Below are 11,607 nucleotides of genomic sequence, written 5' to 3' on the forward strand. Positions count from 1 at the left end.
TCAGCTGTGAAAGTTAACTACGGCCACCTGTCTGACTGACAGTCATTGAATATGGCAATTGCATGTTGCCAAAGGGCACCACAGACAGCATGATAGGCGTGATTTTTCTGGTCAGGTTTGAAAACACGATTCACAAAGAAGGGACTTTGGGCCCCATTGGCTCTGTGTGTGTAATGAAGAGAGGATGATGTACCATACATTTCTTCCAAAGTTACTTAGATGATAAAGCACTTTAGATGAGTAAGGGTGTCCATATTGTATCTAGACTTACTCAGGCTGAGACTAGTTTGGACCAAGACTTTGAAGCAAAAATCCACAAACACAAAAGCTCTTTAGTGCATAAAGTCAGATGGGAGTTTTGGTTGATCAGAAGCTGAACATGAGCCTGCAATGCACTCTTGCAGCCCAGAAGGCCAGCCGTATCCTGGGCTGCATCAGAAGAAACATGGCCAGCAGGTCGAGGGAGGTGATTCTTCCCATCTACTCCACCCTCATGAGACCCCACCTGGAGTACTGCATCCAGATCTGGGGTCCCCAGCATAAGAAGGACCAGGTCCAGAGGAGGGCCATGAAGAGGGCTGGAGCACCTCTCCTATGAAGGCAGGCCGAGAGAGTTGGGGCTGTTCAGCCTGGAGAAGAGAAGGCTCCGGGGAGACCTTATAGCAGCCTTCCAGTACCTAAAGGGGATCTACACAAAAGGTGGAGATGGTGCAGCAGCCAACAAGGAGAGGAGTGCTACTGGACCTAGTACTGACAAACACAGAGGGACTGGTGGAGGACATTAAGGTTGGGGGCACCCTAGGCTGTAATGATGGTGAAAAGATAGAGTTCAGGATCATGGATACTACGCACAAAACAACAAGGAGTAAAATTACATCCTGGGACTTCAGGAGGGATAACTTTGATCTCTTCAAGGCACTGCTGGGAGACATCCCGTGGGCAAGGGCTCTGGAAGGCAAAGGGGCTCAAGAGAGCTGGCTGGTATTCAAAGACTACTTTCTCCAAGCTCAGGATCGGTGCATCCCTAAGAGCAGGAAATGGGGCAAGGGATGCAGGAGACCTGCATGGTTGAGCAGTGAGCTTATGAAAAAGCTCAAGAGGAAGAAGGAAGTTTACAGTAAGTGGAAGAATGGACTGACCCCTTGGGAGGATTACAAGAATGCCACCAGAGCGTGCAGGGATGAAATGAGGAAAGCCAAAGCCTCCTTGGAATTAAACCTGGCAAGGGATGCCAAGCTCAACAGGAATGGCTTTTTCAAGTATATTGGAGGCAAAAGGAAGACTAGAGAAGTCATTGCTGGGCCGCTCTCCATCATCTTTGAAAGGTCCTGGAGAACAGGCAAGGTGCCTGAGGACTGGAGGGAAGCCAATGTCACTCCAGTCTTCAAAAAGGGCAAGAAGGAGGAGCCGGGGAACTACAGGCCGGTCAGCCTCACCTCCATCCCTGGAAAGATGATGGAACAGCTTGTTCTGGACATCATCTCAAGGAAAAGAAAGCTATCAGAAGTACTCAACATGGATTCACCAAGGGGAAATCATGTCTGACTAATCTGATAGCCTTCTATGGTGGCATGACTGAATGGATAGATGAGGGGAGGGCGGTGGATGTTGTCTACCTTGACTTAAGCAAGGCATTTGACACCATCTCCCACAGCATCCTCATAGGGAAGCTTACGAAGTGTGGGTTAGATGAATGGACAGTAAAGCAGACAGATAGATAACTGGTTGAAAGACAGAGCTCAGAGGGTAGTGCTTAGAGGCACAGAGTCTAGTTGGAGGTCAGTGACGAGTGGTGCTCCCCAGGGGTCTGTACCGGGTCCAGTCCTCTTCAATATATTCATCAGTGACCTGGATAAAGGGATAGAGTGAACCCTCAGCAAGTTCGCTGATGACACAAAGCTGGGGGGGTGACTGACACACCAGAAGGCTGTGCTGCCATACAGAGAGACCTGAACAGGCTGGAGAGTTGGGCAGAGAGGAACCTTATGAAATTCAACAAGGGCAAGTGTAGGGTGCTGCACCTGGGGAGGAATAACCCCATGCACCAGTACAGGTTGGGGGCTGACCTGCTGGAGAGCAGCTCTGTGGAAAGAGACCTGGGAGTCCTGGTGGACAACAGGATGACCATGAGCCAGCAATGTGCCCTTGTGGCCAAAAGGGCCAATGGCATCCTGGGCTGCATCAAGAAGAGTGTGGCCAGCAGGTCGAGGGAGGTCATCCTCCCCCTCTACTCTGCCTTGGTGAGGCCGCACCTGGAGTACTGGGTCCAGTTCTGGGCTCCCTGGTTCAAGCGGGACAGGGAACTGCTGGAAAGGGTGCAGCAGAGAGATACCAAGATGATTAGGGGACTGGAACACCTCTCTTATGAAGAAAGGCTGAGGGATTTGGGTCTCTTCAGTCTGGAAAAAGACGACTGAGGGGGGACCTTATCAACACTTATAAATACTTAAAGGGTGGGTGTCAGGAGGATGGGGCCAGGCTCTTTTCAGTGGTGCCCAGTGACAGGACAAGAGGTAATGGGCACAAACTTGAGCATAGGAGGTTCCACCTAAACATGAGGAGAAACTTCTTTCCTTTGAGGGTGGCAGAGCACTGGCACAGGCTGCCCAGAGAGGTGGTGGAGTCTCCAACTCTGGAGACATTCAAAACCCGCCTGGATGCGTTCCTGTGCAACCTGCTCTAGGTGACCCTGCTCTGGCAGGGGGGTTGGACCAGATGATCTCCAGAGGTCCCTTCCAACCCTACCATTCTGTGATTCTGTGATTCTTCATCAGGAAGTATAGTGATAGGATGAGGGGTAACGATTTTGCACTAAAAGAGGTAGATTGAGATTAGATATTAGGAAGAAATTCTTTACTGTGAGGGCGGTGAGGCACTGGAACAGGTTGCCCAGAGAAGTTGTGGATGCCCCATCCCTGGAAGTGTTCAAGGCCAGGCTGGATGGGGCTTTGAGCAACCTGGTCTAGTGGGAGGTGTCCCTGCCTATGGCAGGGGGGTTGGAACTAGATGGTCTTTAAGATCCCTTTCAACTCTAAACATTCTATGATTCTGTGATTCTGTGATTCTATGATATGTACCCTGTGGGACTGATCAGCCCAGTCAGAGTGTTGCTCTAATGCATTTATGCTTCTTTCAGTACCTCAGCAGGTTTTTAAGATCAGGTGGTTCAAGATCCCTTCCTGAAGCTTCTGACTCTCTCCACGCACTGTCCAGGCAGGTCATGAGAGCAACACGATGTCTTGGATTCATCCCCAGGAGCCTGAGCCTATTAACTTAGACTCCTATTGGTATAATTAAAGGGACTTGGACAGTAGTAGAAGACATTGGGATGCAGTTTGCTGAACAGGGCTGAAGAGGCAAATAATAGAAGAGCGGGGAAAATGAATGACTAACTAGTGGCAAGAGATTCACACCACTGTTACAGACAGCATGTAGCTGAAGCCCCCAGCAGAAGTGTAAGTCAGAGAGCAATCTTTCTCAAACAGCAGAGATATTCAGTAAGTTGCCGAATTTCCTTCATACCTGCCATCTCACGAGATCCTCTTTGTGCTGCATGTGGAATGGAGCTCGAAACATCTTGTCAACTCATCACTGAGGAGGAAGCACCAGATATGTATTTCTGCTCTTCCTCCTCAAACGCATCTGCCTGAGTCATGCTCAACCTTTCCTGCATGCCTGTCCAAGGACGGTGAGGGCAACGCTCCTTTGCTTCACTAAGACAAAGGAAATGCTTGCTCCTAAATTTCTAAATTGAGGTTTCAAATAGGAACAAAATAAGGAATGTTATGATGATTCCAGGATTTTCAAGTCAATTGGTGGTATTCATAAATGAATTAATAAATTATGTTTTAATATAGTAGGAATGACACTGTTATAGCAACAACAGACTCTACCTAATTCTTTGACGTGCAGTACAATATTTTCACTACACTTTATTTCCTTCTTCGTAGACTGCAAAGTGGACATTAAAAAATTGCATTTGAAAGAAGCTGTAAAGGAGCATCCTATCTATGTATTTGAAGTGAATGAGTAAGTATATTATGTAAAGCTAGTAATTTTTTAGTCATTTTATAGCATAATAGTTGAAAACACTGAGTGGGCATTGAATTAAAATGACTGTCACAGAGCGTTTCAATCAATGGATATTTTTAAAATAAGTCCACCTTTAACAGGAGGAGTTTGTTTGATTTAACATATGATTTACTTATCACAAAAACCTGTGGTTTTGTTTTTCAGAGCATTTTCTGTGAATGCAAATAAGCCAGAAATAGAGAGAGAAATCCCAGTATCTTTTATTATGAGAGGAGACAAACAAAAGAATGACATAGATAACAACTTACATAAAGAAGGAAGTCAAACAAGAAATCTGACAGAGTATACTATTAAAGTATACACAGGTGACCAGAGGGGAGCAGGGACTGATGCCAATGTGCATATTATCTTATTTGGGAATGAGGACAAATCGGAGGTATTTCAACTCTCTCAGTCACTGGAGCATCAAGACCCCTTTGAAAGAGGAAAGGTGAGTACATAGATTTTATAGGATGTGTCCATTTCTGGAGTGGGAAAGCAAACTTTAAATCTATGCAAGATCTTTACGGAACTTAAGGCATTTATCCTGTTTTCCACATCACTAGATGAGGTATAGTCTCAGCTCTCTCTGTGTTTTCACCAGAGTAACCAAGGGACATTTTACTTCTATCATATCTGGCTGACTGTTGTTCTTCTCTCTCTTAGTCCCAAATACATCTTCATATTGCATCCACCCATCTGCCCAGTTTTGCATTTCTTTGATCTGAAAGGCACATACATTGCCTGTGCATGTGCATATACATGCAATATCCCTTGCTGTTGCGCGAACTTTGGGTATTGTGCTTGAGAATACATCAGTCTCTTATATCCCATCATTTCACTTTGCCATGGAAACCAATGCTGTGAGCCTCACTGAATGTATAAGCCTATGACCAGATAAAATGGAACCCTGGACATCAACCTGATTCTGATATCCATCGTGCTTTCGGCTATTCAGAGGCCCTTATTTCAGATATAGATATTTGCATAAGAATGCTAATTCTCAGCATGATGTCCTAGTACCGTCGCAGAAAGTCCTCCTATTTTAATAAACATATTACTGTGGCAAAGGAACTGCTCCATTTGCTCACCACCTGTGCAATGGAGTATAATGACGGCTACCCTTATGTGGCATGAAATAAATATATTTTCCATTTCTTTCTCCTGTGTATTTCTTGAAAAGTAATGACTGAATAATTAGAACTCCAGTTAAAATATCTTCCTTATGAGATCTGCCTCATTATCTCCAGTGGTACTAAACATCTTTTTACTTGCAGTTGGTCTGAGTTTCTTCAGACAGAAGAGTAGATACATAGAAATCATGTTAGCATTCCAGCTAAGTCAAAGGGTAGCCAGTGATGTCAAATACCTTATGAAAAAGGGATCTCATTTAAAAAAACCCTGTAATATGAAACAAGGTAGCATTTTAAATTTAAAGAGATAATATTTGAGAGAGATAATGGTATACATAAAAGTCTTTATTTTTTATGTTCTTGAAAGTATATTTATGTATCACTATACCGAAAACATTTTAGAAGTTTAGTTGAGAATTCGTAAGAGAGGAAAAATATTTTTCTGGTAGATGAAAGTCAGGAAAGAGGTAGAGATTGTCCTATTATAAGTTGAAAAGTGTATCTTTCAAGTTTAAACTGAGACGTAGTAGGAGAGAATCTGTACCACAGATCTTCAGTAAGGAAAACAAACCACATCAGGTGTCAGCCCCCTATTCTGAATTGGTATTATTGCATTTGAATTAGTCTCAGGATTGACCTAAACAAATGTATAAGATTCCAGACATTGATATATTATATTTAATAACTGTATTTTAATATTAAAGGTTGATACATTCAAGATTAAGACAAAAAAATTAGGCAGCCTACATTCAATTGAAATTGGTCACGATGGGAAAGGATTTGGTGAGTATACTGCATGCGTTCAATAGCCTTGTAAAAATCTTCTGCTGAAAGATCTGCCTGTCATTTGGAAAGGTTTTTGAAGTCATGCTACTGCTAGAGCTAGCTAATACAGACCTGTATACAAATGAGGTCAGTTTGACTGCTCTTGCTTACACCCCCTCTTGTCTCTATCACATTTCCCTTGACTCTACCTTGAATTATTTCTTTCTAACAGAGAAGAGATCTAGTTAGCATAAACCTCAGAAGGTTTTATCCTTCAAACATTGCTCAGCCAAAACTCCTATTAGATGTCTTAAATAACATAGGATTGAATTTTCAAACTGCAGGCTAAACTTTCCAGGCTTTGAACATTATCTAAGAAATGTTTGGGCAAGTTTGTGACTCTGGTCAAAGCGTGTTGTAGCTCCCTCTGACACACATATGGCTTTTCTTCTTGTGAGAGCTAAACTGTGAGAACACCAGTGGGCACCAGGTCTTGCCCTGATGATAAGTTAGGATGTGGCTACAGTACATACCCACGCATTATGATGGAAACTGTTTCTGTGTAAGACCTGAATTGTACAAAAAATAAGATGGGAGACTAGGACATACAATATTTTGAGCTTACATTTAGTGGTGCTGAAGAACGCTAGAGATACACAAATACATAAACAGAATTTGCAGGCAATGTACAGCTTGAGTCAAAAAGGTCTGACTGTATTGAGATATTCTAGTCAGGTGAATTTTGCTTAACCTATCTGAAAGAAATAGGTTTAGGTTTAATAAAACCTGATTTATCCAAGTGCATGAGCCACTACAAGGTGGCAAGTGTTTATCGTATCTAGGATGAACCAAGCAAAATTTTACATATAGCACTTCCTATTCAGGCAAAAGTAGAACAGATTTTTTTCTAACTACCCAGTCATGTCGTACATGTTATGGTATTGAAAACTCGAAAAGAACAAACACCAAACCTATTGAATACCTATAATAAATAAAATCCTCCTGCTGACTTTCATCTTGTTCGTGTTAGCTGCTGCACATGCACACGATTCAACTTGGAACTCATCTGGGAAGGCAACTCCACACCAGCCGACTTTTAGCACTCGGAGAGTTGCACAGAAGTCTGCAGGGGAAATATAGATTGAAATTTTATTTCCTGGGTCTCAAACTATCAACAACATGATTATCTTTCCTCTCTGTGTCCTGATCAACATCACACAGCTGCTAACAGTACCACCTAGCACAGCTGGTGTGTGTTGATTCATCTTCCATCCATGACTACCTTCCTCCAAATTTTTCTCTGAAAATATCTCCAAGAGTCTTTTGTCACATCAGCTGTTATCCTCACAAGCATCCTCAAATGTAACACCTCTTTGAAATGTTTCATCTGTTTGCTAATCTTTCCTAGCTGCCTCTAGATTTCTCCATACCTGGAGATTTCAGTGAGGTCTGCTGGACTTTTATCAACAAAGGATAAGGCGCTAGATTTTAAACTTTTCAGGAGAGCAAACATGCCTTTATATTCGTTTGTAAAGTGCTGTATAAATTTGAGAGACTGTAAATTTTTATTGCTGATATTCTTGACTCTGAATTACAGAGGTTTCATGAAAGGTCATATATTCCAAGTAGAGTCTATGATATATTAAACCATTCACAAGATTTCATTAAAGAAGTTCCAAAAGTACTTCACAATATCAATAAATGACTCTTGCGAATTGAAGATGAAAAATGTAGACACCTTTATGGCCTAGTTATACCAGCTAATTGTTTGAAAATGTGCATGAAAAGTGAGAAACATCGCTATGCCTTACGTTTTATCTAAATTGGTACAATTTGCAAATATTTTTATATTACATTTTTAGCCTACTTACAAATAAAAATATTTGTATTGGTTTTAGCCTAATTAGTATTTTGTCCAAATATTTGAAAACCAAAATAATTTGTTAGAATATAGTATTTTATCTCTAGGACATGCAAAGAACACCAAAAGGTTTTCTGCTACTAGCAGGATGATCTTAATTAGTTTTTAGATGTAGTCATTAAGTACTCGCATTGGCAAACACGACTAAAGACGTCAGCACAAACATTGTATATCTATAATAAAGTTGTTTTTTAAAAAAAAATCTTCATATTTTAATATTCTATGAAATAAAATTCTATAGCACAGGTATGAAGGTATTTTTCACACAGCAAAATGGGAGATTATAGCAGAATATTAAATACATTGTTAAAGCTAAAACAGACGAGAGTGTTGGCCTAAGTGGAGATGCTATTCTGAATCATGACTGATGGAGAAATACGCGTATGAGCAGCATTCAGATTCACCACTTGGATTATATAAGTATAAATATATTAATTAAAAAGCAGTGTAGAGTTTCTGTTTTCCTACTGTTTAAGGGCTTGGATTATCATTAAAGAAATTACGTTTACTGATAAAGTCTATCTGTTTTTATGTTTTTGTTGGACGCTGAAGATCAAAGTCCACCAGGGGTGTACTTTGAGTGCACTTCAGAGTACCAAAAAGGGCAAAATGGGTTTTCAAGAATTTATTCAATATTGCCATGCACTCTGTTTCATTTGTCTTACTGCCTGTTCTGTTTAATACGGACAAATGAGTTAAGTTGTAATAAAAACGTTCCTTTATATTTTCTGTCAAAAATATCAAAGACCTTCTCTGTAAAACTGAGAGAAGTTGGTAGTAATTTGAATCATCTACATTTCAGTTTTATTATTGATATTGAATACATTAGGAAGTACTGAACGATGCAGGGTTTGGTAATGAAATCAGAAACCTTTCTTATGCTTTATTTGTGTTTTGGTTATATTAAATTTTCTCTTTTTTCCTTCTACAGCAAGTGGCTGGTTTCTGGAAAAAGTAGAAATCACAGATGCATCTAGGAATTCAGTGTATTGCTTCAGCTGTAACAGGTCAGTAGATCGGTTCATCACCACTCTGTAGGTGCTGTTTTCTTTATAACAAGGATTAGTAGTAGTCTTTTCAGTCTCTCAGTTGTTCCTCTTTTGTTTTCCTAAACCAGTAAGAATTTTTTAACTCTGCTGTGTTCCTATCAGTCCATCTCCAGTAACTTTTCAAGCCTTTGGCCAATTTCAATCTAGTAGGAAATAGGAAGACACTAAATTTTTACAAGTTATTAAAACTGGATGACTATAGAAGGGAGAGACAAAATTTAGTGCTTTTGCCAAGAGAAGATATTAGTATGCCATTTTCAAGGGGTCAAAACTGTCTGGTGAACTGTTACACAAGTATTGGTGCATACGTAGCTCTGACAAGCATATCATGGGTATTAAAACAGGAAAAGGAGGGAATCAGAAATATGGGATGGTGGGAGGATGGTAGGATATAATGGTATAGATATAAAACTGGAGAAAAAGTAGTGGATTTATTTTATTGAGCAAAAGCAACATTAAAATCCTTCTGTTTCAGTGTCTGCTTAGTATGGGTCTAAGATATATTCAGTAAATAGGGTAAGGATAAAAGAAACCTTTTTAAAATGTAATGTAAAAGGATAATGATCTAAATTTAGACATTTATTTGGATGAAGGGGTGCTGGGCTAAAGCGCTTCTAATGTACAAAAAGAAGATCCACTTCAGTCTGCATCAAACTGAAACAATACGCTTTCAGAAGTTGGAAATGAAATTGAAAGGTATACTTGGAGGGATTGTTCACTACAGTATACAGTTTACAGCTTAAAAAAATTCAGAATAAACAACAGAAACAAACACATTCATGTATTTCTAAGCGTAAAGTAGATTTTTAATGTATCTGGAGTACAGACAAGTGTGAAACCTTCCAAGTTCCCTATATCTAGAAAGAGGGATGTTACCTGGTGGTTTGAAAACAGAACTGGTAGCCAAGAATATTTAATTTTATCCTTCCACAAAACGTTTCTGTAAACTTGACAGTTCATGGAAGCCAAATCCCAACCATGTACCCCAAAACCCAACATTTTTTTTAGTTCTTGGATAGTCACTTGGATACTACAGTCTAAGTCTTGAAAATCTGTAGCTGTTACCAACCTCAATAAACTTCTTCCAACAATGTTAAACTTCTCTTCATTAAACTTCTTCCAAACACATGCTCAGGTACTATCTCGTCTTCTAGATACCTAAATTTAGGATAGTGAGCATTAGCAAAAGTCCTTAGACCACAGTATCACTCAGGTGATTTATACAACACAATCCATGATGGGATTTTCAGTTGATGTCACTCCGCCTCTTTTGCTTGTAAGAGTTCTCAGACCGCACCAGTCAGAGGAAGACTCTTGAAAAAGATAGCTTGCAACAAACATTTTTTTTCCAAAGATTTTTTTTTTCCGTTTTATTTAAAGTCTTATGCTACAAACACAAAGGTATGTAAGAGACCCATTTGGAGCAAGAACTTGAATCACATCATTGATGTGGAGGAATGACTGACACAGATTGATTCTACAGTCTGCTGACTAGGACATTTAACTGGGACCTTGGTGGGTTAGAGTCACGTCCTTACCCTAATATCTGCTTACTCAAAATGGAAGAATTTCAGTAGGAGAAATTAGGAGGACCACCTCAGAGTACACAGTGACCCAGAGGCTGTGGGGCACTCCTAGGATATAGGAAACTGCAAGTGCGCATCCCTGTTCCAGCTTAGACATGGAGCTTCTCATCTAATGGTCTATTGTGTAAACGGGAAATACGTTCATTCTTTCACAAAGGAAGAACTCCTCTAAAACAAAAGCTGTCTAAAACATATTCATCACTGATAAAACTGAAAGGAGGTGGGCATCCTTTACTAACTCATTTAAATTTGCCTGTTGTCTAGCTACATGGACAATAACCTGCTATCACAGAACAGATGTCCTTACTCTAAATTATCCTGATTTTATGCCCCTCAATGAAACAATCTACTTGTCGTCTATGTAACCAACAAATATAATTAATGAATATTTCATAAACATATTTATAAAGTTAATTACACTTTTAAATTATCGTATATGGATCTTAAAATAAAAAATCACTATTTTCTTCAAGTTGGTTACTTCTTCTGTGTAAAACAACATAAAAACTCTTCTAGAAATCCAAAGGTGCAGAAGCAGGCTCTCATGATTTGTCTGTTTGTTAAGTTTTATATGTGCTGTAACTCTGACAGATTTTTATGTTTTTTCCCTTAAGGTGGCTTGCTGAGGATGAAAGTGATGGTCGCACTGTAGTGCTACTTTATCCACAGCTGCTTGATTTCTGATTCTTTCTGAGTGTGCTGCTTCTCCAAATTCATGTGGATTTGATTTACTTGTATTTTATAATTCTGAAGGTATTGTAATTACTTTGAAGGAATGTCAAAACAATGCATTAAAAACATCACAGTAAATTAAACATGTCTAATGTGAACACAGCATTCCAATCCTATTAGAGATGCTGAAAAACTTTGCATGACTGAAATTTAGAAAACAGAAATCTAAATCTGTAACATAGCATTCATAATGGTAGACATGTGTAGTAACATACTCAAACATTTTTGTTTCAGTAATAATTTGTGGGTAAGTTAAATTTAGCTCTTTGGTCAAATCTGTCAATAATTATTAATGTGATAAATCCGTTTCAACTTCAACATTTATTAAAATTTAGATTTCCTCAAAATCA

At 39.7% G+C, this 11,607-nt stretch overlaps 1 protein-coding gene across 1 annotated transcript in view; it reads left to right on the plus strand.

Moving 5' to 3' along the window:
- LOC141738361 (lipoxygenase homology domain-containing protein 1-like) overlaps positions 1-11,209 on the plus strand; it is a 179,590-nt gene extending 168,381 nt beyond the window's left edge. The window contains exons 53-57 of the mRNA XM_074573557.1: positions 3,951-4,029; positions 4,237-4,522; positions 5,909-5,987; positions 8,822-8,897; positions 11,140-11,209. Of these exons, the coding sequence (XP_074429658.1) occupies positions 3,951-4,029; positions 4,237-4,522; positions 5,909-5,987; positions 8,822-8,897; positions 11,140-11,209 (590 nt within the window). The remainder of the gene's footprint in view (positions 1-3,950; positions 4,030-4,236; positions 4,523-5,908; positions 5,988-8,821; positions 8,898-11,139) is intronic.
- The last annotated feature ends 398 nt before the right edge of the window (positions 11,210-11,607 follow it).

This window comes from Larus michahellis, chromosome 2 (assembly GCF_964199755.1).
Source record: "Larus michahellis chromosome 2, bLarMic1.1, whole genome shotgun sequence".
Lineage (NCBI taxonomy): Eukaryota > Metazoa > Chordata > Aves > Charadriiformes > Laridae > Larus > Larus michahellis.